Below are 20429 nucleotides of genomic sequence, written 5' to 3' on the forward strand. Positions count from 1 at the left end.
GAAGAGTGCCCTCATGCTCGTCTTCCCCGCTTTGGCATTGATTTCGATGGCCTACAAGATATGGACGGGGTCGATGGAGGAGAACGTGCCCGTCGGCCCCTCACCCGAGGCGATGCCGATGCCGAAGTGCCAGAGGTGACCCTTTTGCGGCGATGAGGTTGTCCTTGCAGTCCACCACCACGTCGCTAGCCACGTCGAGCGCCAGTGCCGCGACGGCGTAGATCGTCCCCATCTGCATCCCTTCCCCTTCCTTGTGGCATCTAGCGGCACCGTCGGCAATGACGGGGCAGTGGATGGGGCGGAGCTAGAGAGCGTGAGGTGGAGGTTACCTAGGCTTGGAGGTTGAGGGGGGAGCGGCGACTGGGTGGACCCAGGTCTCGCACGATCAGGGGGAAGACGGCGGGGCAGACCAGGTAGCGAGCACGGCGAAAATCTTGGGAGTGGGGCGGCGGGCGAGCTGCAGCAGGAGACAGAGTCTCGAAGATGGGGCCCACCCGTCGGGGTGGGCAGAACCGCAGAACAGCGTGATGGTGAGGCGGTTGGCCTCCGTGCTGCCGAGCCCGAGCCAGGAGGCCAAGGCCAAGGCTGTCTTGACTGTCTTCTTCTCCGGCTCCTCCGCGGGGGACGACGGGCGGGCGTAGGGCTCGATGAGCCGGTCCTTGCGCTTGGCCAGGAACCGCTGGAGCGACGCCTTTCGGGCGATGGGCAGGTCGTCGCCGCCCGCGAGGCGCATGACCTCGGCTGCCTTCTCCGCCGGGAAGTCCTCGAACACCACCACCATGCCGCCATAGAAGATGGTGAGCGGCGGCGCCGCGGCGGTGGCGGGCCCGGGCATCTCCTCGGCCCTCGCGGCGGCCGACTCCTGCTGCTCGTCGGCGCCGACGTCCGCTCCGGGCATCAGGCTCAGGGTCGTGGTGGCCGGGGCGCCCGGAGGTGGAGGGAGGGAGCGGTTGGTAACGTGCGTGTTGGGAGAAGAACTACGAACAGGAGGGGCAGAGGGAGCCATGTTGCGAGTGCGGAAGGGGGAGGGCGGACGGGAGGCGACGCACGCGAGACGGCTTACGGACGACGCACGAAAACGGGGCTTTGGGATCGACGGTGCAGATTGAGGGAATGCAGAACCAGAAGAGGCAGAACGGCAGAACGTAAAAGGCAGACTACTATTGCTTACTTAATAAGTAGTACAGACTACTATTTGTAAGACCTAAATGTTACTTTAGTTAGTAGTTAGTATTTTACTATTTTAGGAGTAATAATAAGGTCTAATTGACCCCATGTGTTGCTAATGAGTTATGCATCATGCCGAAATTTTCGTTTGTGCATATGTTCTGAGACAATATGGTCATCCACCCTTTCCTTACAAATCTCGAGGATGAGATTTCTGTTAAGGGGGGTACGATTTGTAAGGCCCAAAATTTGTATATAAAAAAACTATTAATAATAATAAATAAATATATGAAGAAATAAGATGTATAGGAATTGGGAAAACATATAAAAAGTTTAATTGGCTACTTTTGATGATTTTCTCGTCCTTGCATTAAATATGTTAAATAAAGAAAATGGTGCATCATGTTGGAATTAATTGTTTGTGCATTCAATAATAATAACAATAATATTAATAAAAATATAATACTAATTTGAGATTTGTGTTGAACACTAAATTGAAATTTAGGAGTTGAAAATAGAAATTGAGAAAAAGGAGAGAAAGAAAAAGAGAATGAATATAAAAATATAAAGAATATATACAAATATATCTCCAAAAGTGGTACTTTTAATTGTGCAATATAATTTGAGGATAAACCTGCCACAATTTTGAATTTAAATTAGAATTGAAATTTGAAATTTGGAAAGGAAGAAAATAAAATAAAATAAAATAAAATAAAAATAAAATAAAACAAATGGGAAAACGACCTCATGGGCCAAATGTCACTGGCCTCGGCCCAGCTCTCTCGCCCTAACCTGCGCCGTGCTCTTGACCATTTCACCGACGGGTGGGTCCCCCTGGCGGGCCTCCCGTCGCCCACGCTTGCACCTGAAGCCCCTGACTCGCGGCCCCCGGTGTCAGCACCCCCTCCGTCCTCCTCGCGTGGGCGTGGACTAGAATCCGTGCGTGATGGTGCCGATAACTTCGGTCAGGTCCGCGTCTCCAGGGGAGGGTAGTTAGGATTCGGTCGCGGTCGTTGCACCCTGACCTTGGACTATAAAAGACTAGCCTGTGGACGCATGAGACCTCGCCGAGCTGACATCATAGCCGCCATCAACTCAAGAAAGGGATCCGCCGCCATCGTCGTGCGTTGTGCCGCTGTCCAAGGGTCGGATGGCGGGTCGGAGGTGTTGGCCGAACCACTGGGGTGCCCTAGGTGCTCTCGGATTGGGGGAACTGTCGCCCGAACGCCCGGAATTCGTCGCCGTGGACCTGCGCTGCCATAAACCCGCACGCAACTGTGGCCGGCCTAGTCATCACCTCCAATGCCGGTATGGCCTCACCTACTCCGTTCGCCTTGAAGTCGTATGTGTGTAGTAGTAAGCGCTGTCGATTGCTGCACGTCGTTGGCCGAGAATTCCTCGTCGGGGCGATTTGATGCGCCGTGGATACTCTTGCGCGTAATTCATCATCTACGTGCTCGTCGTTGGTTTGCCGTTCCTCAGGTCGGGTTCGGCATGATCTTGCCTCCATACCATCGCTGCTAGGGTTGGGGATTAGGCCTTGGGGCACCGGATTGGCTAGCTCTAGTGAGCCCACCACCGGGAGTGGGGCAGCGCCGCCTGGGGTGCGCGTCTGTTGGGGACGAATGGCGTGGGCCGTTGATCTTGTTTTGGGCGGCGTAGATTAGATGAGGAATAGCGCTTGGATAGGTTAGATCCTGGCGCTTGTTTCTAGATCAGACGGTCTTGATTTAAAACGTACCTCGTCAGATCGTGACCGTAGGTCTTGGATCCGAGAGCCACGAGAGAGTACCGGTTCGCTGGGTTGCGGATCAAATCTGAGCCATCCGCGCAGGATCGTGCGGCTGAGAATTATCATACCCGTCGGCCATGCATTATTTCTAAAGAGACCCCGAATAATTAGGAATGAACCCACAGTCCGTTGTACTGTGCACTGTGTCTTAGTTATTTTTGCGCCAAGGCCCCTAGCTTTTCCAGAATTTAGCGCCCAGTCCAGAGATTTATAAAATTCAGTAAAAGTGATTAGAAAATGAATTTTAGTGTAAAAATAAATACTAGAATGTGTTTAATTCATAGAAAATGCATAATTAGTCCAAATAGATTTGCCACTGATTTGACATGAAAGCCACTTTAAAATTTATTTCCTAATTAATCTTATATCAAATACATAAAACTTTAGGAAATTCATAACTTCCCCCATTTTAATTCTGATTTGAACCGTTCCAGTTGCGTTAGCTTCGTATGAATATTTACTACGCAATAAGAACATTAATTATATCATATGGCATAGTTTTATAATTAGATATTTATTTATCCTATGTATTTGGATTAACCTATGTCTATTGGATTAACCTCTGATCTTACGGTTATAATTTGACTAGATGATCTTTAATCAAATAATGACTTAGAATGAAGTTGACATAAATATTTATAGAATAACCTCTCATATGATTTATACTAACCAATTTATAATTTAGTTTAATATTTTAATCACATAAATCCTCTATAAAATCATGACTCCTTAACCATGACTTCGATCTTAGTGGTTCTCGATCCCACGATATCGTAGCAACGCGTAGATCATTATTATGTAGTATGTTCTTATGTTTGGTGTGATATTAATTTTGTCTATACCATGTTTGTTTGTATTGCTACGACTAGCAGTGAGGTCACGAGGATCTGAAGAATCACCCTGGTAACTGGAATCTCAAGTGCCAGGCAAGTTGTGCCCTTGATCCACTTTTGTTACCCAATAATATTCTTTATTATCATTATTCAATGTATATGCTTAATTTTGATGCGACCCAATAGGTCACCCTAGTCTGTTTATCCTTTTTACCTTGTTTACCCCTGAATCACTTGGGTAGTTCTGCAATTGCTTTATATGGTTTTGGGTTAATATTTTATTATATCCATGTTCCAGTTATTCTGTTATGTTATTTATGTTCATGTCAAGATCATTAACTTTAATTGGAACATGGAGCTTAACTTGAGAAACACGTGCCACCATAAGGGTTTAATGGGACGCCCTTGGCTAACTAATTAGGAAAGCTAGTGGAAGACTACCTTACCCGAAAGGGGCAAGGGCAGTAGGGGATAGCATGCAAGGAGGTTCTCGGGTTGATTTTGCTGCGATGGCGGTCAGACAGGGGATTCTTGCAAGTGCTCTTCCCATAACTGTAGCGGGTTTTCGGAAGCTAGTGGAACTTTGTAAAGGCCTCGTAGTGGATCCCTAGCCATTCACCTCGGTAGTGTCTAAAGGCCATGCAAACCCCGACGACATGGGATACACGACTTGTGGGTACAGGGTACAACCTCTGCAGAGTGTAAAACTGGTATACTAGCTGAGCTCACGGTCATGAGCAGCTTAGGACTCTCGCATGATTAATCTATGGAACTTAAATTCAATTTGTCATATGCATTGCATGGGATCATTTGTTAATTTTTTATATTATTATTTATTATGGTTTGGTATTTACTTACACTTAGTAACTGCTAATAAAATTTGACCAACTTATTAAAAGCAATGCTCAGCTTTAACCCCTATTGTTGATCAGCCTTACACATCATATGAACTCCTACCTTTGGTGAGTTTATGCCACATTATTCCCCACAACTTGTTGAGTGATGAACATGTGTGAGCTCACCCTTGCTGTCTCACAACCCCCATAGGAGAAGAACAGGTGGTTCAAGAGGAGCCACACAACGAGGAGTTCGATTCGATCTAGGTGGCGTCTCCCAGTTGACTTTCTGGCACCAAAGATGGATTTTAGTTCGATCCATATTTATATTTTATTTTGTAAGACTTTCGCTATGTAATAAGTACTCTGATTATATTGTGACATTTATCTCTATACACTCTGTTGTTATATATGTTGTCTTCTTTGGCGCATGTATGAGATGCACCCGGCTTTGTCCTTTAAAGCCCGGGTGCTACAGCGGGACATGAGACCACTTCGTTTGCAGTACTGGGCTAGTGAGAGCGACATGGTTCACACATCGGTAGTGGTCCCTTTTCTGCCATTTTGTTTCGAAGTCCACGCTGGACCCCCCAGTGATCATGTGGATGAATCCGCAATATGGTGGTTCGGCGAAGTCTTCCTGCTTGGTTGCTTGTGGGGGGTGGTTATGGTGTGGTGGATTTGGGTGATGCGAAGGCGGTGGTGGTAGAACCTACACATCTTGACGGTGCTGGTACGTGTGGTTGGGTGGATGCTGGATTTGCTTATTGTGGTAGGGTTGCTGGTGATGGTATGTGTGCGCAACGACCCTCTGGTTGTCGGCTGGTTGTGCTCTGGACATTCTGTCCCTGGTGGCCTTGGTTTCTGGAGAGTCCCTTGTTGGGTGCGCGCAGTCCTCACCATAAAACAGACAGTAGAATCTACGCGGCTGCTGCGTCCGTCCTCAGCCTCTCCCTCTGGTGTCATTGTCGTGGCCTTGAGGGAGTATTCCTGACGACGAGCGGTCTCTCCGGCTAGGTGCTGATTGGCTATGTTGTGCACCTGTTGGTGACTGTGGTTGTCCCAGCCGAAGTCTGGCTATGGTGGTCTGGTCCAGGTTCGGCTGGACTGCGGAGGGTCCTTAGGCCTCCTCTGAGATTAAACCTTGCGTTGATGCAACTCTTCGGACCTGACATACTTCTCGAATAGTTGATATAGCTCATGTAGATTCTTGGGTGGGTCCCTGATGCAATGACTATACAGGATACCAACCCGAAGACTGCTAATGGCATAATGGATCGTGACGTGGTCGTCAACTGATGGCAATTGTGATTTGAGCATCAGGAATTTCCTGTAGTACTCGTGAAGGGTTTCCTTCTCTTGCTGCTTGTAGAGGGATAACTCGGCCAGGGCGTCGGTATCAGGTCGGTACCCTTGAAAGTTGAGCAGGAACTTGTTGCGAAGCCCTTTCCAGGAGTCAATGGACAGTGGCGGTTACCTAGTGTACCAAGTTAAGGCTGGGCCTTCGAGCGCGATGATGAAGGATTTGGCCATTGTGGCGTCATCCCCTCTGGACGATGCGACAGCAACCTGGTAGCTCATGATGTATTGAGCCGGGTCGGTACTGCCGTTGTATCTGGGGTAGGTGCTAGCCCTGAAGTTGGTGAGCCAAGGCGATGCTTGGAGTTGCGGAGCCAAGGGGCTTCGCTCGTCGAGGTAGTTGATCCCCTGGAAAGCTGCGGCGGGTGGAATGAAGGGGCCACGCTGTGGTATGAATGGGTCTCCGGTCTAGATGCGCTGTTGGAGAGGCGCGGCGGTGCAAGCGGTCCACGCTGCAGGTTGTACTGGCCCTCGCCCTGCATGAGCCCGATCTCTTGCTCTAGCTCCCGATCTCTCTGCTCCTCATCTTGTATCATCTAATGCACCTTGGATTGCATGATGACTCGTTGGCGCTTGGCCTCGAGGATTTTTTTTTGCTTTTGGAGGTTGTGGTTCTTGATGCGCAGGGCCCGCAGCTTTAGCTGGTCTTCGGATGAGATGCCGACGACTTCTCCGTCTGCTATTGTGTCTTCGCCCTCTAGTGGAGCGAAGCATGGTGGTGGTGTTTGCGGTGCACCTTCGAAAGTACAGGTGCGTCCGGTGCCTTTGGGGGTGGGATGGTCTTGGCGCTGTCTTTTGCTGACAGCGTCATCTTCGAAGGCCTCTTGAGGGATGTTGTTCGCGAGGGCCTTGCCTTTTTTCTCTGCTATTAGCGCTGCCTTCACCGCTTCATAGATGGATGGGGCAGCCTTCAAACTAGCTTGCTTAGGGGCCATCGCAGGTTGTTTTTCGTAGCACGAACGGTGGGCGCCAACTGTTGGTGTTTTGCCTACCATGGCAAATTGATCCAACAAAGGTGTGGAAAGTGTGTTTTCAAAGTTTAGCACGGGATAGCAAAAGCTTCGTTCATCCCCCCCATGAGGGCACTGTACGGGGGTATTTATAGGTACTCGAGGGGTCGCCTGTCCCTGTCAAAGACATTTACACCCTCGAGTACCTGGTTTATCCCCAGAATATTCCCATGAGGGGAGGTTACAGACAGTCACTAAGGTAAACCCCATTACAGACACGTCCCTAAACAGACCTGACCTCGCGGGGCCCATCACTATGGGCCAAATCACATATGGGCCTTCCCCAACGGTGGGGACGCGGGAGGCCCGTAGACATCATGCGGGGCCTTCGTCTGCGACACTAGAGCGAAGGGGGTCATACCGGCCTCCGTCCGGGTCGCGCCCTTGGCTTGTTCTGGCGCGTCGTGGATGCGGCCTTCGTCAGAGTGATGAGGAGACGAAGGCGTGGAGCGAAGGGTAGCGTGTTCGCCTTCGCACCAACATTTGCCCTCCAAGGGACCAGTTCGACAAAGTCAGCTGGTGTCGAAGACGCTGCTAGATGGTGAAGACGCTGCCCTCGCTCGAAGTGGTCCCGCGGGGGGTTTTGAAATGTGACCGTTGATGGATGTGTTACAATTGGACTGTGTGTTTCCCGAGGAGTCGCGTCCTGCCTATAAAAAGGCGACCGCGACCAGCCTGGTCCCGTCTACCGCTCGCGCTGTAGAAACCCTAGCTTTCCTAAACTGCTCGCTTGCCCTCCTTGGTCTCCCGCTTCGAAATTCTGGCCCGCATCAAGCAGACCGCGTGCCACCGCCGATGGTACGTTCCAATGCCTTCTTCTTCGTCTGCTACGAGTGCATCGTCGGCCGTGTCGTCGTCCAAGGATACTTTGACCGATTTGGCGATGATGGAGTTGCAGCCTGGCCATACCGACGGGGATTAACCTATACTGCTACAAAACCAGCACCAAATTAGGTCATTATTTCTCCACAATTGCACACATAACATATATATCATCACACAGAACAGACACATTACAAACACATACATTGATAATCAATTGACACATCACAAACTTAACATAACCAACATAGTTTGCACAAACATTTCAAATAGGAACAACGGGATAAGTTAAAGTGTTTAGTTCATGAAAAACATAACGTGCACGAGTTAAGAAACAAATACGACATAACAGCATATTTAGAGATAACCACCACTTGGGTGGTTAGAGCTTTGACCGCTGCCACCACCAGGAGGAGGGAACGCGAAGAGGGAGTCAACAAATCCAGTCCCAGCTGTGGGATTAGACCCACTACCACCCGCTTCGGGCGTAACCTATGCAAGTTAGCAAATATTAACATTTCTAATGTAAATATCAAACGTTAAATGCAAATGTCAACAAGTATAAAAGTGTATAAATTCATCGAGAGTTATCAAACGTACCCTATCTCCAGGTGCAAGTATATGTGTCGGAGGGGTGTTGTACAGTGGTGGCGGAGCTAGTGTGGATGCAAACTGGCTCCATTGTGGTGGTGGTGGAATATTTGGTGTCATGCCCTGTTGCTGCATTAATTGTCAAACATATGTGTTACTATTGAAGATGTTGTATTGAAATATAATAATTTAAAGTTTGGATTATGTATACTCACTTGATGCATCGCTTGGTTATGTGCATTGCAAGCCTCCATAAATTCTCGTTGTTGTCTCATCTCCTCACGCATCCTCATAATCTCCAACTCCTGCTCGTTCGATCGATGAGAGCATGATCTACTGGAAGACGAACCCGTCCTCTGAGATCTCACCAACAAGGAGTCAATGAATCCGTCGAAGAGTGTGTATCTGTTGGTGTTTTGCCTACAAGGGCAAATTGATCCAACAAAGGAGTGGAAAGTGTGTTTTCAAAGTTTAGCATGGGATGACAAAAGCTTCGTTCACCCCCCCATGAGGGCACAATATGGGGGTATTTATAGGTACTCAAGGGGCCTCCTGTCCCTGTCAAAGACGTTTACACCCTCGAGTACCTGGTTTATCCCCAGAATATTCCCACGAGGGGAGGTTACAGACAGTCATTAAGGTAAAACCCATTACAGACACGGCCTAAATGGACCTGACCTCACGGGGCCCATCACTATGGGCCGAATCACACATGGGCCTTCCCCGACGGTGGGGACGCGGGAGGCCCGTAGACATCATGCGGGGCCTTCGTCTGCGACACTAGATCGAAGGGGGTCGCACTGGTCTCCATCCGGGTCGCGCCCTCGGCTTGTTCAGGCGCGTCGTGGATGCGGCATTCATTAGAGTGATGAGGAGACGAAGGCGTGGAGCGAAGGGTAGCGTGTTCGCCTTCGCCCCAACAGTATCTATAAGTGATTTAAAAATTGTGATTACTATATAATCAATGTAGTGTCAACCATGTAATTTCATAAGTTAGAGCTTACCGTCCATGCACTTTTCCACCACCACTTGCGTACACCACCGAGGGATCCATCGGTTCATGTCGCCAGTCGAAGTCAGGTCCATGGCGACGAACCATCTCCTCCCCGTATGCCACCTATACATCATTCACAACCTTACAAATGCAGGAATTTCTATACTTTGAATGTTTGTACTTTTGGGCAAAAACTCACCAGCCGATCTGTGGCTATCTGGCTGCAGAGCTGGTTAGGGTTGGTACGGTCAGGTCCTTTGTGGCCCTCCTGGTAGACCTCAATGTCACTAGGCTTTTGGCCACGCGTAGCTTCATGTATAAACAAGAAAACATCCATAAACAATCGTACTATTTGGTGATCGACATAGCTAGATCAAACTTACCATTCTTTTAGCTTTTTGGAGCATGTCATCACCGCCAAACTTGTGGTTAGGATTGGTTGCTCGACATTGCCTCTGATGCGCTTACGCTTTCTGGAAGCCTTAAGAAGCCCAATATCGACACCAAGCATAGTACGCATCAGGCACGGGCGCCATCCATGGAACCATCACTTGCACACACAATGTTACATATTATATCAATCACAACAATCAATAAAAAGGGTAAAACAAATTGAATACTAACCTAACGATATTGATCCTCAGTCAAATATATCTTTGAGGACCCTTCCTTTTTATTCAAGGGGCCTGCTTCTTCCGGATGATTTTGAAAATACAGGTTTGTAGCCTGAATTCTCGTATAGTATATGGCATCCTTCACTAGCTTCTTGCATTGTTTTGGAACATGCGTTCAGCATGCCCCATGTAATTGTCACACCCGGTTCCAAGGGGCAGAACCGAGCACATACCATATGTGTGCCAGGATCCATTTCCACACATATGTTAACGTCACAAGTGTAATATATCAAAAGACAATGCAATAAAAGTGTAAAGAGAGTAGAATACTTTATTACATTATCTGAACATTGTATCTTTAACAAGTATCACATCAAAGTAAAGCAGCATTTAAATAACAGGGGCAATCTCCCACAGGAAGATTACCGGCGCATCGTTAGACTTAGAATTCCTCGTCGTCAAAATCTCCATCAAAGTTTCCAACATCACCCTCTGATCAAAATATTAGCAAGGGTGAGCTCACTTATGGTCAGGGCTCAACAAGTGGGGGAAACATTAATGCAGGTATAACAAAGTGAGGCTAAGGTTGAGCAGTAAGCATTTTAGTTGGTCAACATTTTATTAACAACACTTGTCTTACTAATAAGTGTGAATCCCAAATATCTCATTTAAACAAAGGAATATGAATATAACAAAAACACTTAAGTGAAAACCACTTAAGCAAATTATTGGCAGATCATCGGATCTCAATTTAATTCCATCTTCAAGTTCAATTATCATGTGAGGAGTCCAGGTCGCTCATAACCGGGAGCACGACTGATATATCAGTTTTACACTCTGCAGAGGTGGTACAACTTTACCCACAAGCCATGTATCCCATCTAGCCCGGGTTGATCGGACCCTTAAACACTGCCGAGGTGAATGGCTAGGGATCCATTATGAGGCTTTCACAAAATACACTTAATACGAAACAACCCGCTAAGGTTTCTAAAGACGATGGTGGTGGCCCCCTGGGTGAGGTACCTTAGACAAGAATACGTTCCCATGTTAACGTGGGCTGCCAACACCTACCGCTCCCCCTCTTGCCCATATTTCAGTTAAGGTTGCAAGGCACTAAGCATATAAAGCTAATTACCAAAGCCAGAGCCATGATAGCACTCGTGGTTGCACTGTTATCCTGGGTGGTCACTCCATGTTCCAATTAATTTGAAATAATGTCGTTTTAACCATCGGGTTAATGTCATAATTGCCAATTTAAATTTTTGGAACATTAATACCAATTGATGAGTGACATTAAAATCATTAAGTTGAGCGGTAGCATAAATTTTGCAAAGCTTAATTATTTTCCTAGGTTAAACAAGGAATGCAGGTAGTAAATCTAGGAAATCCTTAATTAGGTAAAACCCATCAAATTATGCAATATATCAAAAAGTAAACATTATTATATGCATTGATTGGGTACAAAAAGAATATGCAGAGGGAGAATCCACTTGCCTTGCCCAAAAGCGTCCTGCGGATCGTCTTCGAACGTATTTGAATCCTCTACCACAAACTCAGCTTCTAATAACGTCGTACGTCGCCATACAAAAAGAAAGCATACACCAATAAATAAACATGCACCATTACATAATCGTACACCATTACATACACATTAATGCATCGCACTTATCACATCTTAAATACGTCCTAATCGCGTAAATACTTATTAATTCAATTATAGCTATTATTGTGAGTCCTAAATGATGAATTTATGAGTGGGTGCAATAAACACAGTTTTAACTAGTATTAATATATTTTAACATCATCAATGAAATTAAATGATAATTATCATCTTTAATACTAATAAATAAATTAATACCTTTTATTATTTCTGACTCAAATTATTTAGTATAGCAAAAATGAATTCAACATTCTAAAAATCCCTATAAATACTAATTGAACTTTTATAACACAAGTGAGGTTATTTTGACATAAACTAGTATTTTGCTTACTCTAAAAATTTAAGTGCTCAATTTGCGAACATGTTTATTTGACTAGCAAAAATCTATTTTCCATCCTACTAATGATATTTTCTCCTTTCTTTATAAAAAGAAAATGTTAATAAAATAATTAGCTAAATCATCTAGAATTCCTATATTATTCATATGACATGAGTTCTATACCATTTTCTAAATCCATTAAAATGAACCTACGACTATAATTCTCCAATTAGTTTCTAAAGTTTATTGTGACCAAATTTAACTACAAAAACTCCTATCTATTATTTTTATCACCAACATGTGACTACTAAATCTATGCCATATTTTTCTAATCCAAAAATCAATGCATCGATTAACATGAATTATCACGGTACTAATAATCGCATGAATCTACCAAACAATTCCATAACGTACATACACATAAATTATGGATCACACGTGTTCATATTACAACAAACTAAATATACAATTCATGAATTGAATCAAAAAGTATTTTATAAAATATACAAAATAATTCGGGTCATCATCAACCTTGAGTTCGCGCGTGCGACGGGGAGAGTTCGATGAGGTTCGGCCGGGTGGAGAAAAGCAGGGGCTCGACTACGGACGGCAGATGGCGATTGTGTGGCTCCGGCGACGAACTGCGGGCTCCGTGAACTCTGGCGACGAATGGCAACAAACGACGGCGTGAGCAGTGCACTGGCGAGCTAGAGAGATGGGGCGAGCTTGGGTAGGCAGGAGAAGGGAGAGAGGCTCTGCTGCCTTTTATAGAGAGCGGGAGGGAGAGGAGAGGTCGCTGGTGGTCTTCAATGGCCATCAAAAGCGTCAGTTTCTATCGAGCGTAATGGAGAGAAATGGGAGAAGGAGTAACGGACGAGTTCATGCTCCACTAACGGCGAGTAATCAACGGACGTGCGGGACTTCGGCTTCGGTGACGCGGCGTCGCACGGGCTGGAGCGCGTGCGGTCGGGCTCGGACGTCGGGCGCGCTGTCGTCGCGACACAGCAGGGCGGGGCTCGCGGCGTCGGGGCAGTAACGCGCGGCTGCAGTTGAGTGTCGGGCTCGCGGTGGCATCGCGGCGCTGCTCGGCTTGGGGCGCGCTCGACGGCTGGCTTGCGCGAGCTTGCTTGGCGGCTGCACGGCGTGCAACAGGGCGCCGGTCGGGTGCAGGGGGAGAGAGAGCAGGGGAGAGAAGAGACGCTTGAGAGAGAGAAGAGGGAAGGGAGGAAGCACAGCAGGGTGGCGGCGGCTGCTGGTTGGCTTCAGGGTGAAGTTAGGGTTTAGGTGCTTGGGAGATGGGCCCCTAGTGGGCCAGTTTAGATTAGGTTTTTTTTCTTTTTTCCTAATTCCGAAATACATTTTTAAAGAGCTCGAAAATTCCTAATAATTCACCAAAACTATTTATAAATAAAATACTTGTTTTTAGACTAATAACTATTATATTATTTAATTATTATATTAATTACTAGGTTTTTCTTTAAAAAGAATTGATAATAAACATCCGATAATCAATCAAGCGCATACAAAGAAAATGATCAAAATGCAAATAAATAATTAAACACTTAAAAAAAATTATTACCCTAATTATCATAATAACTAAATTTATTATTTTTAATTGATGGCTTTTGTGGTGTTACAAACCTACCCCTCTTAAAAAAAATCTCGTCCTCAAGATTAAGAAACTTCCGAGAATAACTGGGGAAATTCTGCTCTGAGTTCACCTTCTCTTTCCTAAGTGGCCTCATCTTCCGAATGATGACTCCACTGAACTTTGCACATGTTAATAACTTTACTCTGTGTAGTTCTGCGAGATGTTTCTAGAATTCTGACTGGGTACTCCGAATAGGTCAAATCTTCATTAACATTCAATTCTTCCATGGGTAACCGTTCTTCTGGTACTCTTAAGCACTTCTTGAGTTGTGATACGTGAAATACGTCATGCACATCCAATAATCTATCGGGTAGCTCTAACTGATAGGCTACTTCACCTTTTCTTTCCAAAATCTTGAATGGGCCAATATAGCGAGGTGATAATTTTCCCATAACCTTAAACCTTTTCATTCCCCTCATCGGTGAAACTTTAAGGTAGACAAAGTCTCCTACTTCAAACATCAATTCTCTTCTTCTATTATCAGCATAGCTTTTCTGCCTTGACTGTGCTGACTTCAAATTTTCTCTGATAATCTGCACTTGCTTTTCCGCTTCTTGGAGAATTTCTGGACCAAATACTTGACTTTCTCCAGTCTGATTCCAATAGAGCGGTGTTCTACACTTTTGTCCATAAAGTGCTTCAAATGGTGCCATTTTTAGACTTGCCTGATAACTGTTGTTATACGAAAATTCTGATAAGGCAAACTCTTATCCCAGCTTCTACCATGCTTTAGAGCGCAAGCTCTTAGCATATCTTCCAACACTTGGTTTGTTCTTTCCGTTTGCCCATCCGTTTGCGGATGATAAGCTGAACTAAAATTTAGTTTGGTATCCATGGACTCATGAAGTCTTTTCCAAAAGCGCGAGGTAAATTGGGTTCCTCGATCTGATACGATCTTCTTCGGTACTCCATCTAGACAAACAATCCTCGATATGTATAACTCTGCTAACTGGGCTCCCGAGTAAATTGTCTTCACAGGTATAAAGTGTGCTACTTTAGTCAACCTGTCTACTATGACCCATATTGAATCATAGCCATCTCGAGTACGGGGTAGTCCAACTATGAAATCCATACCGATTTCTTCCCATTTCCATTCCGGTACCTTGAGAGGTTGTAGCAATCCTTCTGGTCTTTGGTGTTCGGCTTTAACTCGCTGACACACATCACAACATCTCTTTTCAATCCGTACCACCAATAATTTTCCTTAAGATCCTGGTACATCTTTGTACTACCATGGTGAATAGAGTAAGCTGAATCATGAGCTTCTCTCAAAATAAGTTGGCGCAGGTGTTCAATTTCTGGTACACATATTCTCTTCTTAAACCATACTGTGCCTTGATCATCTTCCATGAAATATGGGGCTTTACCTAAACCAATCAAAGCTTTAATTTTCTCATCGGACTCTTGTCCTTTACGAATCTCTTCTTCCAAAGTAGACTCAACTTCCATAACTGTTGCTTCTACATTATTGAGCATACCAAGGTTGAGTTGTTCCATTTCCCAACACAGTTCTTGTGACATCAACTGAGTAGTGATGTTGTTCACTTGACCCTTACGGCTCAAAGCATCAGCTACTACATTTGCCTTTCCGGGGTGATATTGTATTTCCAAATCATAGTCCTTAATCAACTCAAGCCATCTTCTCTGTCTGAGGTTGAGTTCTTTCTGAGTGAATATATATTTCAAGCTTTTGTGATCCGTGAAGATTTTGCACTTGTTTCCAATCATATAGTGCCTCCAAATCTTCAAAGCATGCACTACGACAGCTAGTTCCAAATCATGCGTAGGATAATTCTTCTCATGCTTTCTCAACTGTCTTGAAGCATAGGCTATTACTTTTCCTTCTTGCATTAGCACACATCCAAGTCCAAGGTGTGATGCATCGCAATACACATCAAATCCCTTGTGGATGTCTGGCATTACCAATATTGGTGCAGTGGTTAACCTTTTCTTGAGTTCTTCAAAACAATTCTGACAAGCTTCATCCCACTTGAACTCTTTACCTTTTTCCAGTAGTGAGGTAAGAGGTTTCACTAACTTGGAAAAACCTTCAATAAATCTTCTATAGTATCCTGCCAATCCAAGAAAACTTCTAATCTTGGACGCATCCTTTGGTTGCTTCCAATTCAGTATCTCACTTATCTTTCCTGGGTCCACTTTAATTCCACCATCGGTAATGATATGCCCTAAGAAAGAAACTTCCTTAAGCCAAAAATCACACTTCGAGAACTTCGCATATAGTTGGTTGTCACAAAGCTTTTGTAGGACTAGCCTTAGATGATCTTCATGTGTTTCTTCATTCGGAGAGTATATCAGTATGTCGTCAATGAATACGACCACAAACTGATCCAGATATTCCATGAATACTTTATTCATCAAGTTCATAAAGTATACTGGTGCATTAGTCAGTCCAAACAACATGACCAAAAACTCGTATAATCCGTATCTCGTCGTGAAGACTGTCTTCGGTACATCTTCTGCTTGAATCTTTAACTGATGATATCCCGATCTTAGATCTATCTTCGAAAATATCTTAGCTCCCTTCATTTGATCGAATAAATCTTCAATCTGAGGTAGTGGGTATTTATTCTTGATGGTTACTTCATTCAAACTTCTATAATCAACACACATTCTCCTCGAACCATCCTTCTTGTTCACAAATAGCACTGGGGCTCCCCAAGGGGATGAACTTGGGCGAATGAAACCTTTTTCTAGTAATTCTTCTATTTGTTTCTTCAGTTCTACTAAATCTTTGACATCCATTCTAAATGGTATTTTCGAGATAGGTGCAGTTCCAGGTAATAATTCAATAGAAAACTCTATATCACGGTCAGGTGGCATACCTGGTAATTCCTCCGGAAATATGTCTAGGTATTCGCACACTACTTTGATATTTTCCAAGGGCTTTTCTTCCAAGTGATTGATCACTGTTTTCCCTTTTTCATCTGTTGACTTGTCTATGTTAACTTGGATTCTTTCACCTTGAGGACTTGTCAACATAATTGTTCCATTGGCACACTGTATCACTCCATCACAACTTTTCAACCAGTTGCATCCAAGAATCACATCAATACCGTTGGATCCTAGGACCACTGGGTTGACTGAAAAATCTATTCCTTGAATCTTGATATTAACATGGGGGCATGAGTGTGTGGCCTTCATGTCACTTCCTGGTGAACTAATATGTAATATCTTCTTAAGAGGGTACTTAGGTATGTTGTGTTTTTCCACAAATGACTTAGTTATAAACAAATGCGATGCTCCAGAGTCAAATAAAACTGATGCAGGTATGGAGTTAACAAGGAACATACCATACACTATGTCGGCATCCTCAGGTACTGATTCTGCGGTGACGTGATTGACCCTTCCTCTACTCTAGTTCTGCGGAGTCTTGTTATGAGCAGATCCACGAGCGGGGGTGTTCTGGTCATTTCTCTAGTTATTGCTTTTCTGGGGTGTCTGCTGGTTGCGCCTTGGGCAGTTGTTGGCATCGTGGCCTAGCTCACCGCACTTGAAACAGCCGTTGGGTTGGACTGGTGCGTTGCTTCTGGCCTGCGTGTTACTGGCGCCACCTTGACGGTTCTGTGAACTCCCACCAGACCTCTGGTTGGTCTAAGAGATTCTCCTTTGTTGGTTCTGACTCTGATTATTTCTCTGGCTTTGCTGTCTAGAGCGTTGCACTTGATAATTGTTTCCGCCTTGATTTCCAGAGCGGAACTGCGAACCTTGAGCGTTGTTCGGGCGGGTGTTCGTGCTAGACTGACCTTGAAATTTCCTTTTATGGTCAGATAATTCCTTTCTTTTGCTTTCAAGGCCAATTGCCTTGTTCAACAGGGTCTGGAAATTGGGGAAAGTATGGCTCTGAAGTTGATAATTCAGTGGTCCAATTAGTCCTTCTAAGAAACGTTCTTGGCGCTTCTCATCTGTATCCACTTCTTCAGGGGCATAGCGTGAAAGCTTAGTGAAGCGATCACGATACTCGCTGACAGTCATATTCCCTTGAGTAAGGGAAAGGAATTCTTTCTTCTTCAACTTCATAATTCCCGAAGGAATGTGATGAGCGCGGAAGTTCGCTTGGAACTCCTGCCAGGTTACTATATCCGCGTTGGGGTGTGCTGCTGTGAAGGCATCCCACCAATCGGATGCAGGTCCCTCAAGTCTTCCTGAGGCGTACAAGACCTTCTCCGGTCGTTGCACTGGGTGATGTAAAGCTTCTTTCCAATGACCTTGAGCCAGTCATCGGCATCCAGAGGATCAACCGCATGAGAAAATGTTGGCGGGTGATGACTCATGAAGTCCCGGTGCTTATCTCTGGCCAGGGGTGCATACTATTGTTGCTGCTGATGTTGCTGATTCTGCTGGTTCTGCTGAATTTGTTGAACATGTGACACCCCAGGTGTCAGTTTCATGTTATGATGGGAGATTTATCCTAATCTCGGATGCTCAGTGAAATTTCTATTTCTCGCTCGCGTATGTCTCTGACTATCCAGATTATTCATTCACATTTCACCGAATTCGGAATTATTCAATCTCACAGAAGGCCGAATTTGGAGCCTGTTAAAACTTTTATTTCTCGGAACGAATGCGAACTCGATAATCATTCTCAATTTATCAAACTCGTTTAAGGCTCGTTTAATCAAATGCTCGACAGGTGCTAGTCGAGCTGTGTCCGACTCCGATTTCTCGATGTTCGATCTATGTCCAAAAATTAATCCGACTCCGTACTCTCAAACGGAATGCTCAATATGTCGTCACCAAATCAATTTTATCCGACTCGGCTAATTATCTCATGTCCGAACCGAACTCAAAACCCCGTATCGACAGCCATTTTAAAATGTCACGATTCGCTTTCTCCGACTAAAATTCAAAGTCGATTAGAAATCTGAGAGAAACATTTATTTCTAAAATAGTGTGCGAGGAATTATTTCCGAGCAAAGTGAAATCCAACTCTCGGCCAAATTAATCGCTCAATCGTCCGTTCGTCGAAACCCAAATTCGCTCTGTTCTCCGTAGAGACAAAATCCGCAGGAACATTTTTATTCCGGAAAATAAATTAGTGCAGCCCGTTTGCGTGTTTGGGCCAGCCCAAACCAGCCCAATTGGGCCCATTTGAAACCCTAACCCTAGGGCTCCTTCTATAAATAGAACCCCTCTCCCCTTGCAAATTGGAAAATTTCCATTTCCACCCCCAGTCGCCAACATCTCTTCTCTTCCTCCTCTGCCATTTTCCAGCCGCATCACGCACGCCAGAGCTCAGTTTCCTTCTCGCCATGGAGCTCGGCACCCATCCAGCAGGGGGCCCTTCTTCCCCAGCGCACCGAAGCACCTCCCATGGCGCCACCCCCCCTGCAGCTTCACCTCCCAGCGCCCATTTTCTCCGGCAGCAAGCTCCCTCCCATGGCGGCTCCTCTCCTCTAGGGCGTCGCCTCTCCCAGCCAGCGCCCTGTCTCTTTCTTGGTCGCCTCGGTGCGCAGAAAAATTCCTTCCTCGCGCCGTCGAGCTCCCTGGTCGAGCGCTCCACTATTGAAGTCCCATTGGCCGACGCTCTCTGCCCCATTCCCTCCCTAGCGCCGCTTCTTCCACGGATTGCAGCCAGCGTCGACCCGATCTGCGCTACGCAGCCAGCGTCGGTCCACATCAGCAGCCTCGACACCGCCACTATGTCGCGCTCTTGGCGTGCTCGACGTATTGCAGCAGCAGCGACGCCCTCCGCTGCGCTGCGCCCGTCGGGTCGGGCCACTCGTCAGCCGATCTGCGCAGCGATGCCGGTCCGCAGCAGCGAGCCCCGTCGATCTACACGGCCCTGGCTGCCATCGTTTCCCAGCACGTCGGCATCGAGCCCCGCTAGTCGTCAATCTGTGCAGCGAGCAACAACCTCGCCGTGTCGTCGTCACGCCTCGCTCGTCGCTCGTCGGCAAAAAGCCCAGTCTGATGGCATGCATGTGCAACTCCGATCGGATTTCGGCCAGGTTGTTTGCCTTGAATGATTCGCGATCTGTTTTATTTACGTATTTGGTCGATGATGTGCGTGTGTGAATATGTGCGTGAAATTATAATTGTATAAATGAACACGTATATAGAAGAAAATGAAGTAGAACAAGAACTCGGATGTTTTTAAGTTTCAGTAATAATGTGTTTGATGTGTGGTTTGCTGTGTGGATAAATTTTTTAAAAAAATGCGGATTATGTGTTGGGGAAAGAATCGATAGGTGTCTATGTGAAAAGTGTATTGTTTTATGCATGTGATCGATGATTGTGATAGTCAATGCAGATGAGGGTATGATTAGTCCAGTTGGAGTCACCGGTGTGGTTGATGTCTTGTGCGTAATGTGGGGACACGTATGTAGGTGTGTGTCGTGGTGTATTTTTGTAGTGGTGGCGTAAGATATTTGTTTGAGGTGTGCGGGTATATGCCGTAATATGGTTATACTCGCGACGAGGAAAGATGCATGTATTGTGTAACACGACGCTTAGGTAGATATTATGTAATCGTGTGAAGGATGCTCGTGATGGTTGTGTGAGTAAGGAGTGATGTAGTGGCAAGCGAGAAGTAAGCTTAGTTTTTCAACGGTTAGTGGATAGTAGCTGTCGGTGTTGTCATGATTTTTGTTGTATGACAGATCGATGCTTAGCTTTATAAATTATCACATTCCATTCCCTTTGGATAAATAAATGTCTTGTTGATCGATTAGAAGTCGTATATGAGCGTTATCGCAGCCCAAGAATTATTGGAGGCGAGTAGCGTTCATGAGTCAGTCCTTGCTAAAATTGAAGAACAGTC

The 20429-nt window shown here is 45.6% G+C and overlaps 1 protein-coding gene across 1 annotated transcript; it reads right to left on the bottom strand.

The window, feature by feature from the left end:
• Positions 1 to 385: 385 nt before the first annotated feature.
• On the bottom strand, positions 386 to 5798 carry LOC103652103 (protein TIFY 11b). Its single transcript, XM_023302088.2, has 2 exons — positions 5768 to 5798; positions 386 to 936 (listed from the first exon to the last, which is right to left on the bottom strand). The coding sequence occupies exon 2, from the start codon at positions 896 to 898 to the stop codon at positions 386 to 388; it is 513 nt and encodes a 170-aa protein (XP_023157856.1). The 5' UTR covers positions 899 to 936; positions 5768 to 5798.
• Positions 5799 to 20429: the final 14631 nt, after the last annotated feature.

This window comes from Zea mays, chromosome 3, assembly GCF_902167145.1.
Source record: "Zea mays cultivar B73 chromosome 3, Zm-B73-REFERENCE-NAM-5.0, whole genome shotgun sequence".
In the NCBI taxonomy this organism is placed as follows: domain Eukaryota; kingdom Viridiplantae; phylum Streptophyta; class Magnoliopsida; order Poales; family Poaceae; genus Zea; species Zea mays.

Bases quoted from the DNA above. Each gene is read 5' to 3' on its own strand.
- LOC103652103 (XM_023302088.2), bottom strand. From the start codon at position 898: ATGCCCGGAGCGGACGTCGGCGCCGACGAGCAGCAGGAGTCGGCCGCC.